This window comes from Anomalospiza imberbis, chromosome 4 (genome assembly GCF_031753505.1).
Source record: "Anomalospiza imberbis isolate Cuckoo-Finch-1a 21T00152 chromosome 4, ASM3175350v1, whole genome shotgun sequence".
NCBI lineage: Eukaryota > Metazoa > Chordata > Aves > Passeriformes > Viduidae > Anomalospiza > Anomalospiza imberbis.
Window position 1 is genome coordinate 13,190,863 of NC_089684.1, and position 17,950 is coordinate 13,208,812.

The following is a 17,950-nucleotide window of genomic DNA, read 5'->3' on the forward strand; positions in this document are numbered from 1 at the left end:
TCTTGCTGCACCGCTATGAAAATACACACCTGGATGTCTGTAAAAGAATTCTAGGAAACCCACATAACTATTTACTATGACAAAGTCTTGATTGTTTAGCACACAGTAGTGTACTGGGGGTCACGTACTAGAAAGATCATCCACCAGGAATAATTATTTCCACATAATTAACAGGCATTTGAGCTGTGACTACTACCATGTGCACAGACAGTTCAACTGAACTGTGACTTCTGTGCCCAGACAACCTAATACGCACTGAGATATCCTACTTAATGCCTGCTGTGAAATTATCCCTAGTTCTGCCTTTGCCCTTTTTCATTCTTTTTTTAATTCATTTTACAGCTTTTAAAGTGATAGTCTGCTAAGAACTTTCCTGAAAGACACATTTAAAAGCATCTAAAAAGTTGCTTCATAAAGCAAGCCTACTATTGAAAAGTCCTGAGCGGCTTCAATTCAATTCTCAACAAAAGGGTTAGAGAAAAAATATGGACTAAGATATATTTAAAAACAGACTGCAGGGACTTTTTATCTGTATCCTGCAATAGAGGTTGCTGAGGACAGTAACTCTTTCGAATTCTCTTGACAAAACATAAAATACTCAGTATCTTATTGAAGCTTTTCCAGATCTCTATGATCCTGACACAGATTCTCAAAGAAACGAAGGTACAAGAGAAGAGTTCCTCATGTTTAACAGATTATTGCAATTACCACAAAAAGGTAAGGATTTCTGACCACAAAGTATTGCAGTCTGAATCTAGACAGAAAAGATACTCAGCTAGTTGGGGGATTTCAAGACATAAATTTACACAATTAAGATTTTAAGTAGTTATTTATAGTCAAAAAATCTTATCCAGTAATATACAGCTTTACCCGGTAATATTGTTTACTCTTTACCATAGGTAGACAAATAATAAAAAAGCAACTAACAAAGCCTTTAGAAATACAGTTACATTTTATTTTTGTTTCCAGTGAAAATTAAAATAGGTTTCTTACAATTCCCTTCATTATTTCAGCTCTTGAATCTGCTGGTGCTCATCAGGGCCCACCTCTTCTTCTTCATTCAAGTCTTCTTTTGCTTCTGCATCTGTCACCTCAGGGTGACTGCAGGCAGCATCCCTAGCTGACAGCTTTTTCATTTTGATGTTTGGCAGTTTCCTCAGATCACCATCCCATTCTCTTAAAGAGAAAAAATAGGTAATGAAAACCAGTTACCAATAGAAAAGAAGGAATGGCAGAGTTAATCACATTTCCTCAGAAGATGCTAACTCAAGTGAGGCTGCTTTTCTAAGTTATCCTCTGTCCCACTATGGTATGAATAAGCACCAAAGATTTCACCTGATTTTGTACACTACAGAAGATGTAATTTCTCTATGAAGAAATAAGTACTTTCAGATGTCATATTCTGAAACAAAAAATATTATTCACTTTATTCACACAGACTTATTGTACCCTCATTTACTTTTGGCCACCTGCTTTTAGGTTTGTCTTATTCAACTTGCAGTCTGGTAAGCAACAGAAAAACAGATCAGAAGAGTTTCTTCATCTGAATGCTTGATTTGCATATGTGGCATCACATGTACGTAAGTCCCTTGTGATTTATGGTAAATGTTAACATGTATGACAAACTTCAAGAGAACACAAAGGGCTAGTAAACATTAGTTCACATGGTGAGTGTATTATTTCAAAAGGCTGCATGAAGGAGAATACGTTGTTTTAAATATAAGTCAAACCCAGTACTCACTTAATAGAATGCTTTCTTGATTATAGTAAGTGCACTTCATGGATAATTTTTCTCAAGGGCAAAGACAGTATTTGCCAATTATAAGATATGGTTTTCCTTTAACAAAGCAATACAACAACAATTCTATCTGATATCCCTGTTTAAGAAGTCAATTGCATATTTAAAAAGCAGTCTCTCTTCTTTGGAACTTCTGGCTTTATTCCAGCATCCTGTAAGTATGACTTCTGGCTACATACCATACCTGCAAGTCGGTGATACAGCATTCCTTGCAACATAAGCATTCCTAAGTTGTTTTTTTTTTTTCTTCCTTTAAATTATTTCACTTGATAGAGCTGTCAGCAAAAATGCTCACTCAGTCTACTACCAGGACATACCAACATGCTGGCCCAGATGAGCCAGCAGCAAGTTTCACAGCTCCCAGATCTTTTAACTGGATGCAAGTTGTAAATTCATTTAAGATTTTCAACTAGTATATACACACATACCAACACTACTGTGAACAGCTGAAGTCAGAGTTTTAGGTAATATATTATCTAAGAATATTGAGAAAAAAAGCTACTTAAGGTATAGAAATGGCATTCTAACTGTCGAATCTAAATCTTCCAATGTTTTAATTAATAACTGGCACAGGTGTTCAGCTTGTAACAACTAAGAAATGCCAAAATAGCAGTGCCATACCTACTCTGCTTTTTCAAATGACAAATTCCTTGGTAGTTTTACCCAAGTTTATTTTTTTTGAAAAAAGACATATAACAGGTGAACTTCAGAAACCCTATTTTGCATAATCAGATTATTAGTGATAATAAAAAACCTACCTGAAAAATTTAAGATGCTTTCTGTTCATAATGTCTGGGATTTCTAATAGGAAAGAAATTAAATTCTATTAGATGTGTTACATTGTTCAAGGAAGTCTCATTTCAAAGGAAGAAATGTGAGCTAAATGGCCTCTAACCAAAATAGCTACATACCTCCTTTTCACTGCAACCAAACAGTTCTAAAAGAAACCACCATACATATATACAAATAATAAAATAAATATAAATACTAATACAAATAAATAAAACAATAATACATACACATCTGTATTACCTTTGCTAGCAAAAAGGAAGGCAAATATTTTGTATTGAGACCTGTGGAACAGATAATTTTGCTTTTTTCCTTCCAGAGTAGCCAAAATCTTCTTACTGGAGTGTAAATTATAAATTTAGACAGATTTTTACATAGGATGCCAAAGCTGCTTTGCCTCCATTCTGTGTCATTCTTTTCTTGGTCAGTCCTGCAGTGTTACAAGCAGCCTGTGTTTAACATCACCACTAATTTATGGAGATTTATACCTTAGGAGCCTTGACACCTTCCCACAGTATAAAACACCTCATTACTGTCTAGGAACTGTACAGATTCCACAGCCAGCAGGCTCTCAACAAGACAGATGTTTTCTATCCCTGTAACATTAAATCCACTTTATTTTAGGTCTTAAAATTGTGACATTTCAGTAACTTTTATATTGTCCTTGAACAAACAGTTTTGCTTTTGTTCATCTATCAATTTTCTCAAGTTTTACAGGACTAAATAAAATCATGCTATCAATGCAGGATTATGGATGATTTTGCTACTACAAAACATAGGATGATGATACCTGTTGCCATTTATCTTTGTGGCCAGATAGTCCTTACTATTCAGAAAACTATTCCTTCCTTTCACAACTGGTTATGAAGTTACCAACTGAAGAACAATAATATATGCAAAATGTTTTGATAACAATTACAGTGATTTCTGCAGACTGCTCCTCAGTAAACAAATGAGGGGATACTGCTCACAGCTGAGCAAGGCAAGGCAAAGAAACATTTACCTAATGCTTTTTTGGTCTGCTGATTCCTTGGTTCCATGCCACAATCCATGCCTAACCATGCCACATTAGGTCCATCCTTCCCAATAAAGCCTTGAAACGAAGCCATGGTTGCTCTTGCTTTCTTTGCAGTCCCTTGAACTGCACTCATGGCAGCACAGTGCCAAAGGCTGGAACATCCCAGCTCCCACAAGGGAAAGCAGTTCTTCCCTTCTCCCTTTTTACAAGGAGCAATTAGTGCTACTCCGTTTGCCCCTAGTAGTGCATGTGGTGATGTCAACAGTGAGTTTGGCAGATAATGTTTATATCATCAGAGAAAATGTTTATATCATCAGATATATCAGGTAATGTTTATCCAGGGCTCACCAACATCATGAGAAAACAGGCACTCAGAGAGAAAATTCTGTGACAAACCAAGATTTGGCACTGGCATCTTTATTGCTTTGCAGTGGCAAAATTTTTAATACCATTACATATGTGTTTACAATATGTTACACAATAAAAACTACTGAGTTGCAAGATTAAGAATAGAACTGTGTGTAGAAGTAAAGTAATTATATACTCCACAGTAACTGATTTTCTAAATTATGCTGGATTAGTAACACTTGTCTAAGTCAGCTGCATCTCCTTAGCATGCACCAATGCCATGTTTTTTGCTGCTGCTTGTGAACTCCTTCATTTGCTTTAAAATGTTAAGTCATAGGAGCATGTTTTTCTGAACTAAAGACAGAAAAAATATAAGAGAAATACGGAACAAGAATTAGTGGCACAGAAATGAAGAAAGTATTTTGGGGAGTAGATTATTGTCTGGCATTTCTAAGACAAAGTAGTCAACAATTTATATGTTTAGCAAAACAACAGTGAAAGATGTAAGCGTAAGCAAACATTTTTTAATGTTTCTGACCCTTTCAGATAGTTCTACTTTTCTTTCTTTTGTGGATGAACCAACAGCCTGTTAAAAAAAAGGAAACTGTAGATGCTCTTTAAGCAAAAAATTATTCAGTTATACAATAATGATCACTACAGAAAATAATAGCTACTATATAGTACAGAAGTTACATTAGCAGATATGTGGAAATGATACAGCTTTCATCTGAATTAAATTGATTTCCCTGTAATGTGAAGCCTCCAGAACTAATTAATAAAACTGGTGTATTTGGTTTTAAAAGCCACTTTCCCCCAAGACTAGAATTATGTATCTGAGAGAACATGCAATGTAATTAGAAGCAATTATCAAAAATGGATGATGTTCGCATGAAATAATTATGATGCTTTTCCACTGAAAGCATACTAACTCTGGGTTACAAATAAATATCTAGCATTGCCTTTCAATAGCTTTGCTATAAACATGTAAGACCAGATTAAACAGAAAACACAAATACACAACAATGAAAACAAGAGGAAGAAAACTGCAGTAAAACTACTGTAGATATATTTAAGGAGTAAGGACAAGGAGCTGCTAAACCTCAACAACACCACTGATAATATTCCCTGTATAGCTGCTGTTTGTTTAAAAAAAGACTAAAATTTACCATATTTCAGGATGTCTACCACTTCTGTAAACAAATGCTTACACTTTGTAAAGGATTAGTTTTTTATTTACATATATCCTTGACAGGACAAGAGGAAATGTCCTCAAGCTACACCCAGGGAAGATTCATGTTGGACATCAGGACAGATGTTTTTTCACTTAAAGGGTGTTAAGCATTGAAATGAGCTGCCCAAGGAAGTGATGGAGGAATCAGCAGCCCGGGAAATGTTCAAGAAATGACTGGATGTGGCCCTTAGTGCTATGGTCTAGTTGACATGGTGGTGTTTGGTCAAAGGTTGGATTTAATGATCTTGGAAGTCTTTTCCAACCTAATTGATTCTGTGATATAAAGATAATGCATCAAATTTTAGTAGACTTTCCCAAATGAAAAGAATAAATACTGTGCAGTCTCTTCATAGCAAATGCACATGCATACAAGAAATAACTGAGTTCAAGAACAGGGGACAAAAAAACCCAGCAAATCTAAGTTCGTTATAAAAGCTCCACTCACTAAAGCTTCTAGGATTAATAATGAGCTACAGGCATAAAAGCACTGTTTCCAGCTGATTTCCATTTATGCCCAATCTCTAATTACAGTATTTAGTTGCTATAGTACTTAGCAGCAACTATTTTCTCTGAATGAACATTGTCCTAGACAGAGAGCAAAACCTGCAGCAGCTGTGATAACAAATAATGAATGATTTGAAAGTGTATTTAATATGTGAAGTTGCACTGTGCTCTCTGAATGCTTTACTTACTAATTCTATAATAACCTCAAATTTTGCCTACAATATTTCCAGCTTCATTATTTTTATGTTGTGTTTGTGCATTTGACATCTTTTTCTCTAGCCTTACTGCCTTTTTCTGTCAGCTTTCCATAAAGCAGTAAGGACAAAAAGAACTAAAATTTAAAAGCAAAAAACAAAAAGAATACATTCTACAATTAAGCTGTTTGATGACAATCACAGAATCGATTTTCCTATTACTTTTTCCCCCCTCCTTCTACGACTTCAAAGATGATGCATGAAGTCATACAGATATTCTTAAATTCCTCTGCTGGCCACACTGGCAAAATTTTTAAGTTATTAATTTTCTTGCTTTGTGCAATACATATCAGGGTGTGCTGATTTTGGCCGGGGTAGAGTTAGTTTTCTTCACAGTAGTTAGTACAGGGCTGCATTTTGGATTAGCTGGAAATGGTGTTGATGAAAACAGGATGTTTTCATTATTCCTGAGCTGGGCTTGCACAGATAAGACCCTTTCTGTTCCTTAACCCAGCCCATCAGCGAGGAGACTGAGGGTGCACAAGGAACTGGCAGGGAACACAGCTGGGACAGCTGACCAGGGAATACGACACACAACCCAAACCCTGCTGTTCTTTGAATCCTAACTACAGAATAATGTAGATTTTTCACATTTTACACAGCATATTTTACTACTAGAAGGACCAATCATGTCTGGATAATACTTTAACGTTAAAGCCAAGTTCACCACTCAGCTTCAACATGCACATTATTGGTTAAAGCAAAATAGAAACATTTCACTGCTTATCTTGACTATCGCCAAACAACTCTTTGCTTTTTGCACTTTCATTATCTCTTTGTCTTTCTTCCTTATTTCACCAAACTATTGCTGTTTCCCTTCAGCCTAGTTCCAGCCATCAAATGAAGATCCAACCAGCTGCTGTACAGAATTCAAGGCAAGTGCATTACAAGCTCACTTTAGTTTGAAAAATAGGTTATATATGCCTGCACTGAAAAGGCAGTACTAGCGAAGATGCACAAAGAAAGGCAAAAGTAGAATATGAGTCAGATCTCCACCATCTTTTTTTCTCCTTTTGTTCATCGTGGCCCTCCTCCCAGGTAAAAGAGAATAAGGACAATGCCTAGAAAGTTTGCTTAGATTCTGGCCTGGTGAGCAGGTGTGAGGACTGAATTCTTTCTAATACTTTTACGTACCCATGCCATAGCCCTCATAGAGTTGTCTTTCACGTTCTATTGTCTGCTTGATGACAGTTTCCCGTGAACCATGCTGTCTTCCTTGTCTGCCTTTAATACTGTTTTGTAATTCAATCTGCTCCAATTCAGCATTGAATCGACACATATAACTGAAAGAAATAAAATGCATGAAAGGTAGATGCAGTCATACAAAAAAATTGCAAAACAGAATTACTCTGATAAATTATTTTACTAATTGTATTTATTTTCTAATTTATTTTCTTTATTTGTTGGAGACTCAAGGAGTAATGAGTATGAAATCTGAGTGTTCAGGTGTCACAGAATAACCCAACAAGCAAATGCATGTGATTATACTGTCCAAATCATTTGAAGTCCTCCACACACTACAAAACTAGGGATAAACTTCAATGATAAAAGAAAAAGAAAATTACTTTTTGGAATAATTCTAGTATGACTATATACGTCTCTCACTGGCAACAAAATCAACTACTTGATATTATAATTAGTAATGTATAAAAGTCCTCCTCTGAGTCATCATCACATTATTTTTAAGGACAAGTCAAGCTTTTTAATGTTTTTAACACCAGTCTTACTTTTCAATTAGTTCACCAGCTTCTTTCTTTGTGTACTCGATTTTACTGGGATCAAGGTGACTTTGAAACCATTGCAGTTTTTCTCCTACAAGAATAAACTTAATATTAATGGTAACACCATGACTGTAGCATCAATACATATTAAAGTTTCTCAAAGTTTTTAATTGCCCCCCCATTTTTCAAGATTTTGAATGCCATCACAGACTCTGATACTGTGGGTACCAGGTATGAAGGCAGCCATAACAGAAATATTTCCACATCATTTCAGATTTATTTTATACCTCCCTTACAGGAAAAAAAATGTTAGGCTTTGTTTTACTAGAAATTAACTAAAATATCACTATATCAATTACTTAGGAAGGAAAATCAGAAAGGGAGAAAAAACCAACACATTGGCTGAGTAAGAGTTCTGATCGTCACATCTGTTTTTAAACAGATTAAATTGAAAAGCTGCAGGATCAAACATATGGAAGAGAAAAATATTCCAGGTTGTGTCTCAAAGTTTTGAATTTACTTGCTAACACAATGTGTCTTTTAAGCTACATATATCATCTTCTTTTACAAGCAATTTTAAAAAGCTTGGAGACCAAATAAATATGTGTACAAATGTACAAAACACTCATTTGGTCTATATTGCTCTGCTGTTGTGTACACCGACTAAAGATTAGCTATGCTCAGCCCCAAATTCAATCCTGTATATATTAAGTGGACACGTCAGGTATTTCAGTGTTTCAACCAAGTCTCTTTGAAGATTGCAGATTCAATTATTATGGAAATTAGAAATTATTATAGAAATTAATCAAAGATTATAGAAAAAGAAGCTCTAACTGGACATCTAAAAAGTTGGTAAAACTTAGAATCTCTACTAAGAAACTGAATACTGTACTCAGTAACAGAAGTTTCTGCTTACCAATAATACTTAAACGCAAAGCTTTGTCAGTCTTCAACCTAGCAGAGAAAAAAACAGATGTGTTAGCCAGGAATGAGTACCATATTAAAAATTACCTTAATTTTATTCTCAAAAAGTTGGATTTTTTTTTCAGTCACAATGAAAGTCAAGGTATAATTTCAAATAGAAATATTTGACAAATTCCAAATAATGTAAAACTTTTTCTGTTTCATCCAAAAGATCTACTTTCTAGTAAAACTACTAGCTGAAATTTGTCCAGTTTACCTATTAAGCTAAAAAGTTTTTTGGAAGAAAAAAAGATGGAACATTTTTCTCACAGTGCGACAAAAGTAATTATACCAATGAGCTGCATTGTCACAATTTCCTTATATTCCTGATATTCTTCTGGCATGTTTAATGAGCTGGGAGATTTCACGGCATTGCATTCTTGCAAATCAAGCATGCAATGTGAAAAATGCCATTCTGTTACCTTAAAACTTGTAATAATTAAACCTTGTCCTTAGCGAACAGTAAGTTAATGTGTTAAGAAACCAAAATTAACAACTTCATTAAAGAAGATGGAAAAAACCCCAACTCTATCTCACAGTACTTTTAAGTCCACTTGAATCTTTGGCAGGATACTCAAAAGCCTTCTGTACTCTGAGATGTGGATACACAGTTCTATTTGGGATTAATTTTCATCCTAATTAGAAGTTCTCAAAAAAAAAAATAAATTCTCTATCAGGAAATCCCATGCCTCATGCTCTTCTGTCCTCAAGGTGTCAGATTCCATCTGCATCAAAGGATGTTGCAATGTTCTGTTGTTTCCAGTAGGGAAAACAAGACATTATTGGGGTAAGTATGAAATTTGTTACCGGAAAAAAATATCCTAGCCATAAATATTCAGTGTATATATTCAAGGACCTCTGATAAAATTGACTTTTGATTATTATTAAATAGGAAAATTGGTAATGGATTAAGTAAGTCATAAAGGCTATAATTGACAGAGAATAAATAATGCTAAAATTCATCACAGTTCAAACCTATTGTGCTCCTTTATGAAATTCCTTTTACTCTGTAAAATTTAATGAGCATTTTAGAGCTAAATGAAGTAACTCAGAGCACAGAAGTCTGTCACCTACCACAAAAACTGGGATCAAAAGATAAACCCTTACTTTCCAGAGACAAAGACACTAATGTCACTTGTCCACAAACCTGTATTATTAAGTAACTGTCTGCAAAGCTTTGCCATGGAGAAAATAACAATGGCATCTAGGAAAGCTGCCTGAACAGGATAATTTTGCACATCTACAATCTAAAACACTACAAACTGCCACTTGCTTCTGCTAGGGCCACTAAAACATTTATTTATATCAAAGCAGTGAAGTTCAGAACCACCATTTTCTTCTGGACGAAAAACCTTCAATCTCCTGGTACATCCAACTAATCTTGGTATGAGAAATAATGAATGATAGGCTCGGATGTTGCCTTATTGTACTTTTTATAAAAACCTCACCTCAGTGACTGCTAGAAGACAATAGCATTAGCAGGGAGGCTAATCAAATCAGGTGAGTCAAAGAAACTTCCTCTCCTCTCCTTCCACACAATGAGTAATAGCTTTTGTACAGGGAAGGAGAGGCTAAGACCAGGGACACAATCTTGTGGCAGCCTGTTGTTTCTCGATGATTTTCTTCTTCACCCACTGTCCAGAAATCCTCTGCTTAGGCAATGATTATTAATAAGAATGATTAGTGGTTTTCTTGATGTCTACTTTAAAGGGGTTTTTATTCACTTTAATAGTAAATTCTACATGTTCCTTCAGCAGCTTTTTATCTCAGATATTGTATTCAACTGTTCTACTCTAAATACTAACAATGAATAAGTATTTCCCAAATCAAATTACAAACTCAGTATTTTTCCCCAGTAATATCCACACATACAAATGCCATCTATGGCTCTGAGAATTGAAGATAGGCTTTTCAAAATAAATAATTTTAAAAGCTAACAGTTTTTTACTTCCTCGTGGCGAATCTGCAAGAGCATGTCACAAAGCATCACTGCTGCAAGCAATGCAAGTAGAAGCATAGTGGGTCAAGAGAGATTAGGAGGTTAGACAGGGGGAAACCTCAGAAAAAGCACACACTGAGTTCTACCAGGAGACATTTCATGGTTGCTTACCCCTAAAGGGTCGCTTCACACCCCATCACTGTAAAAACTCCTTAGATGTCATTATCTCAGAGCATGTCAGTATTAGATTGGCTTTTCTGTAATGAAAATGCACTGACTCCTAAGAAGTTTATTGTGCATGCACAACAGAAAGGGTCTATTTTGACTCAGAAGGGGAAATGACAGAAAAGAAAATAGCACAGGTAGATTAGCTTTAGCTACCAGAACCAGATAGGTAATTCTGCAGTTGCAGGAAAACGTGACTGGTGTTAGTACATCACTACTATGGAAGTTTCATTAATTTCCCTCTATGGTCAGGCTTCCTAAAGTGTAGAAAAGTCAGCGTTCTACTACTGCCAGTGAAGCAGCTATGGCTGTTTCATAAAAACATCCATGTAGTTATTTAATAGAGCAAACAAGCTGCCTAAAGGAATAAGAACTCACATGTAGATTAAGAGAGAATAAATTGGTAGTAATACACTGGAAGTTGTAGCTGCTCATTAGGCCTTGAAGAGAATTGAGAGGAGAAGGATACAGGCAAGAAAAAGGTGTAATTGAAGTGAACAAGATTATTTAAGATTGCAGCCAATTTTCTAAAAGCAATTGGTCTGTCTCCTCTTATTATGGTTAAGAATGGTCTTTTGTATTGCAGTCACAGTTTCTGGACAGTAAACTTATAACTGCTGTCATATTTCGTTATGAATGCTTGCAGTGAAGAGTGGACAATGGAGCCCATAAAAGACTTCTGCAACTTAATGCAGAACTTCTCCCTCCTTTTTCCCAGTGCTGCATTTTAAATATTGAAATTCCTTGTGGATAATGTCTACCCTTTTTTACTATCTATTTTGGGCAAAAGATACTGCAATATGCATCTCATAACTTAACGCAGTTTTCCTTTCTGTATAACATAAACAGGAACATTCACAGTATCCTATCCTATAGGAAAGTTAATAAGTAATACCCTCCAGTAATATAACATTCAAGGGTTTCCTACACCCTACACCTTTGTGTTAAATAGTAATCAACAGATAAAATGTATGTATGTTCAGAAAGTATTACTGCATAAATTTAGCCAGCCACAATTAAAGCATCCTCCGGCAAGGAAATCCACAGCTTAATAAAAATAGTACAGGTGACCTCTATGGACTTCCTACATTCACTGAATACTCTAATCCAGTTTTTCCATTCTGCAGAAGTGCACTAGCCTGTACAGAGAAATTACCACCTTTACTCAGACCTAGTGAGATCACATTGAGAATTCCATTTCTAGTTTTGTGTCCTATTCATACTTCAGACAACTTACTTCTACACAATAACAAGCATGGTCAAAAAAAAGCCAGATTTGTAGACAGGCCTAAGGAAGAAAATTCTGTAGAGATTACAAGGGAGCTTCTATTTACCACTAAATGATGTACTAACCTTCCACCAGAGAACAGGGCTGTCATTCAATAGAAGCAATTTTGAAAATTGTTTAAAGACATTTAATAGACCTGCAGAAGCAATGCAGAACAACAAAACTGGTGTGAGCTATTTCTTTTTCCTGAGAGTATAGGAGTGGAAAGCTTTCCTCCATTCACAGCATCAGAAATTTGTCTTGTCTTTTTCAGAGCTATGCAAAATGAATCCAAGCCTCACCATTATATTACAGAAACTGAAAGCTAAGTCATTACAATAAAATTTCAACACATATTTAATCCCCAATATTAAAAAAAAAAATCCTGAGAATTTACCAAACTGATAGTTTAGATAATAGAGATTAAAAGAAATTGGAACCCTTAACAAGTGTTTTAAAAACACTAAGGGGAAAAAAATCAACATTATTCATGTCTTTCAAACGAAATTGCTCTTCAAGCCAAGACAATACAGAAAATAGAACACAGAGACTTGGAGGATGCTTTTCATGCAACTGATTTGTAGAACACCACAACAAAAGTGATCTACAAAGTACAGAATGTTAGTTAACTGTTCAGGCCCCAGAAGTGTAAGATGTAGAAATCTTATTTATAAGGTAGAAAGAAACAAAATCTAAGATCATTTTGCTATCAAAAAATGCTGTGGATGGTCCAAATTGACACACTATTCTTGGTGGAATGGTATCCCTATGCAAAATGCAAGTTTACATCTTTTCCAATCAGCCTACATTGAAATAGCAAGGATAGGGATTCTTCAAATACGTCAGCGACCAAAGGAAAACTAAGGCTAATTTAGGCTTCTTACTGAATTGAGGGGGACCCTGGCAACAGAGGACAGAGAAGGCAGAAATACCAAACATCTTCCTTGCACGGGCCTTCACTGCCAAGAGCAGCCGTCAGGAATCTCTGACCAGGGTTAAGGAATGTTAGAAGGGAAGACCTTCCCTTGGCCAAGGAGGATTGGGTTAGACAACACCCAGGCAAACTTGACATCCACAAAGCCATGGGCCCTGAGGGATGCATCCATGAGTGCCAAGGAAGCTGGCAGACACCATGGCTAAACCGCTCACGATTATCTCTGAAAGACTGTGGAGATGAGGAGAGGAGCCTGAGGACTGGAAGAAAACAAATGGTCTTCCAAGACGGCAAGAAGGAGAACCCAGGGAACTACTGGCCAGTCAGCCCCATCTAAATCACTGCAAAGGCAAGAAAGCATCTTATTCTGGAGGCCATCTCTATCCATATGCATGACAAGGAGGTGATCAGGAGTAGTCAGCATGGATTTACTAAAGGTAAGTCAAGTTTGACCAACCTGCTAGCCTTCTATGATGAAACAACTGCCTGAATGGATGAGGGGAAAGCAGTGGATATTGTCTATCTCAGTTTCAGCAGGGCCTTTCAACTTTTTGCAGTTGCAAGAGGAAGAAAAAGTAGCACTCCAAGAAGAAACATCAGCACTGGTGTCCATATCAGTGTAACTCTAACCACACGAGACTGTCACTAAAAGCTTTGAGTGTGCCATGTCATAATGAATAATCCGTAAGTATTGCTCCCTCACTAGGTTTTTTTGTGTATGTTTTTCTGTATGGTGAAGTCACAAATGGAAGCACTACAAATCAAGTAAGATTAAGTCATCTTTTGTGATTAAGAGCTGTGTGCAGTTGTTATGACACAAGGTGAGAGAGCAAGGGGACAAAGTGGTCAATTTAGCAGTAGGAAAATAATCTGCAATAAAAATGTACTATCAATAGTCAGAGAGCACAGAAAAAAATACAAAACGGCAGGGAAAAACCTCTTGCACATTAAGAAACTGCCCAATCAACACATGCTGCTTGTGAATTCTTGCAGCAGCCCTGCTGGAGGCTACATGACCCCACTGTGGCAGCAAAGGCCCCCTTTTAGTGAAAGCAACAGTGCAACTGCTGTGGGTAAGGCTGTACATCAATCCCAGCAATAAACTTGCACAGTCTCTGGACCAGGAGTTTCCAATTTAACACCTTCAGACAAATGAGTATTTGGGCTCAGCTCACATGGTCCATCCAGACACTACAGTTTATACTGCATTATATAGATTATATAGTGCTATACTATACCTAGACTGAAAATGCTTTAAGCTAGCTTTAGTAACTTCCTAAATAAACATATTTATGCATAACAATGAGCAAACTGAGACAATGTAATTTAAAGGCCAGTCTTCACCAGCTGTCTTTTCACTCTGTGGGAAGGGGAAGCAGGAAAACAAACTTGCCATGGAACAGCACACAACCACCAAAGAGCAGTTAACTATAGAGTTTTATTCAGAAGTCTGTCTTCTGCAGGAAGGTTTCTGGGTTTTCTTTTCTATTAACTCAGCATTTTAGCAGAAGCAGCTAGAGCCTAAGCAGCATTCTTGCTGAACTTGAACTAAAGCCAAGCTAGGTGACTCACCTTCATGTGAAATCACCAGCATCGTGCTATTCAGATTATCAAAGGCAAGAAATCTGACTTGTTAAGGAGAACACTAAAAGAAAAGCAGCAGAACTACACACCTTGTATAACCTGATTTAATGCATGTAAACCTGTCACTTCACATGGCCCAGCAGCAATATTAAGTTACACAGGCCTTTCTGTTTTCTTGTGGTTATATCAGTGTAACAGTCCATGTTCACCATCCCAAATGAAAAGTATCATTTGTGATGTTATTCTTTGATCTGTACAGAGGTTTTGCAGTCAACTTACTTTTCTTTCTTTTCCTGTTTGTGTACTTCTCTTGCAAGCTGTGCAGCTTTTCTGCTGTAGGGATGGATAACTTTTTTCTCTTGCTTCCCTCCTTGAGGTTTTCGTAACTTTGGCTGAAAAGACATCAAAGATACTATTTATTAACAAGGCTGAGTAAAACACGAAAGGGAGGACAGAAGTACACACCATGGTAAAGACTGAAAAGGTCATGCACTGATAGCTAAGAGAGCCCTTACCTTTCAGTAACATGTTATCAATTTCACTCACTTCAGTAACAAAATTACTTGAAGCCAGTACATGTTGCAACAAAACCACTAGAGCACAGGAAATGCCGTAAGAAATCTTACATGGTGACTACTGTCGGAATACCTGCTTCGTGGAACTCCACAGCTAGGAAACTAATATTAGCTCTCTGTACCTCTGCAGAAAAATGTCCCCAATCAAGCTTCTATGTGGGTTTCTGACAAGAGCCTCCGTAATTTGAACAACGTAATAAAAGTGATTTTCTTGTTCCTCCCCAGAGATCACTGGAATGCTTCACACCAGGGAGCAGCCAGAGGCTTTCCTTCTCTACCCCTTCATACTGCACAGAGAGGGAATACCACTCACGAATTTCCAAAGCATGGTAATACTACTCTAAGTTATGCTGCTTTCTGGTAAGAAAATGTTTGAACAGAACTGAATGTTTTATGAAATAATATGCTATTTAACTGCACCCAAAAGAAACACCTCAAAGCAAGGGGGCATTCCTGCATCACACCAAATGGCCGTCAGTAAACGGACACTTTAGTACATCCAATTCTCTGCGATAACGTCAGTGCTTAGGGCTGCGAAAAGAGAGACGGTGTCAAAGGCGCAGCTATTCTGGCACCTCGGGGAATCTCAGGCGGCGGCACTCCCCACCTCTTCCACAGGCGGCCCGCGCTCCCCCCGCCCCGCGGCCGCGCTGCCGGGAAGGCCCAGAAGGCCTGGGACCCCCTCGGGAGGAAATGCAGCAGTTTTTATGGGCGAGCTCGCCTCACCGCCGGTAGCGGCCCACAAGGCCCCCGGCCCGCCAGCCGGCTTGCCTCTCCAGGGCCGCGGTGGGGCCGCTCCCGGAGGGAACGAAGGGGCCGGGAGCACCGCGTGAGCAGCCACCGCCGTTCCCAGAAGCGCGGGCTGCGGGAGCCGGAGCCGCACCCCTACTCCTGTCCCCATCCCCGTCCCCGTCCCCGTCCCCGTCCCCGTCCCGGCACACGCACCATGGCGAGCGAGCCTGCTTCCGGCGCCGCGGTGCAGCAGCCTCAGCGCTCCGGGCGGGCGTTCCGCGGCCGCCCCGCTCCGCGGCACCGCCGGCGCCCCGAGCGGGCCGGGCGGGGCTCGGAGCTCCCGCTGCGGCGGTGAAGGTGCGGCCACGCCGGAATGACACCTGATCAGGTGCTGGATAATATCTTGGTAGGAGCTCAGGTGATTGCTTTGGTAGCTGAAATTAATGGGGCTGCTGCTACCCGTGAGCTTGAGATAAAAGAAAAAGTAGGAGTCGTCCAAGAACCCGGTGATCATTATGATGGATGTTATAAACGCCAATCACTTGTTTCAAAAAAATTAGAAAGTTTAATAAAAATAAAATAGTTGTAAAAATAATACAAATGTAGTAATAAGGGTTACACAATTAGAGTTAGGACAATGAATGAGGCAATAACAGCAAAGAGTTACAGCCCGGGCTGGGTACCCCTCTCTGGACAAAAGTGAGCCAGGAGAAGGGGGACCCCGTTAAAAGAAAATTTACTCCTTAAGAAGGGGAATCTGTTGCATATACAAAACACTTTATGAATATGCATATATTTTATTTAAAACAAGAAATCCATCTGGTACGTGTCAAAAATTTTCTATAATCCCCAGGCGCCTTCCAGTCTAAGTCCAGCTTGAAAAAGTTCGTTTCTGTTGATAAGGAAAACCATAAACTCCTCTCCTCTGGAAAATTTATGGGTTTCTGTAATTGTTATCTCTGTGCAAAGAATTTTTTTTTTATTATCTTCTCCTTTTCTTGAGCTAATTAAAAGAATACACACATAATTTCTATTTTAACTGCTAAAGCTTACAAAACTACATTTACTATATTATTAAAATGTTAATACAACATAACTTTCCAACCTAGCATAATACATATAGTAAATATCTGCGTAGAGCCACATAATATGCATTTTTCACAATGGAGAAATTCCACAACTGGTGCCTATGCAAAGAAGGGGCCTTGCTGAGCTGAAGAAAACGGAACAAAGTCAAGAAGAAGGTGACATCCTGTGTGAGAAAACCAGCCTTTCCCTTGGTGAGAGAAAGAAACAACCTCTGGAAAGTCCAAAATCAAAACTTAAAGTTACCGGAGAGCGTGACTCTCAGACTCACAGACATCACCAAAACAGAAAAAACCACAACCCATCTCTGGCAGCAATGCTCCTGTGGCACCTCAAAGCAGATCAGCGCCTACGCCCCGGGCCTGGGGAAAAGCACTCGTGACTGTTCAGCTCCAGGCATCGCAGGCTCGAACAATCACCATCTTTTGGTCTTGGCACTTCTTGCTCTTCAGACGCTGATAAGTCTTGTAATGTATAAAGAAACATAGTGATTTTAAAGATCGTCCCTAAACAGCAAGCCCATAAATCTTTCATTAAAATATATCTATAAAGCAAGTGGGATTACCTAAAGCAAAGTCTTCATTCAGCTTGCACTGGAACATTACCTGTTTGTGCACTTGCAATAAAACTGTGTCATAGTTTCACTGCTACAGATGGCAATGACAGTAGCAATTTTGATTTTTAATCTAATAATTTAGGATGTAGCCAGGAAAATGAGCATGGAATTTTAAATAGTCTATTCAAGTAAATAGATTTAGAGTTATGCTGTCAAACAGCAGAGGAATCAGAGTTGCAAACTGGGGAATAGCTGTGTTTTAACACTGTTCAAATCTGCTTGGGACCAGCCGCTCACATTTAACTGAGGGATGCTGAAGGAAGTCAGGCAATAAGGTAAAATGGCAGTGAAAACAATTTGACTATGGGGCCCACTCATGGGTACAAATGAAAGATGAAAAAATAATTTGTAGATTCTTTCTTCATT

At 37.9% G+C, this 17,950-nt stretch overlaps 1 protein-coding gene and 1 long non-coding RNA gene across 2 annotated transcripts; one reads left to right on the forward strand and one right to left on the reverse strand.

The window, feature by feature from the left end:
- Positions 1–933: 933 nt before the first annotated feature.
- On the reverse strand, positions 934–16,177 carry TMA16 (translation machinery associated 16 homolog). Its single transcript, XM_068187164.1, has 7 exons — positions 16,096–16,177; positions 14,855–14,967; positions 8,580–8,617; positions 7,670–7,754; positions 7,077–7,225; positions 2,557–2,599; positions 934–1,176 (listed from the first exon to the last, which is right to left on the reverse strand). Exons 1-7 carry the CDS (start codon positions 16,096–16,098, stop codon positions 1,005–1,007), a joined length of 603 nt encoding a protein of 200 aa, XP_068043265.1. The 5' UTR covers positions 16,099–16,177; the 3' UTR covers positions 934–1,004.
- On the forward strand, positions 1,176–6,979 carry LOC137472245 (uncharacterized). Its single transcript, XR_010998087.1, has 2 exons — positions 1,176–1,576; positions 4,285–6,979. It is a non-coding gene; the product is annotated as an uncharacterized lncRNA (long non-coding RNA).
- Positions 16,178–17,950: the final 1,773 nt, after the last annotated feature.

Bases quoted from the DNA above. Each gene is read 5' to 3' on its own strand.
- TMA16 (XM_068187164.1), bottom strand. The intron at 2,600-7,076 runs GTACGTAAAAGT...CTTTCCTATTAG, and splicing joins CTATGAGGGCTATGGCATGG to AAATCCCAGACATTATGAAC. The intron at 1,177-2,556 runs GTAGGTTTTTTA...TTTCTCTTTAAG, and splicing joins AAGCATCTTAAATTTTTCAG to AGAATGGGATGGTGATCTGA.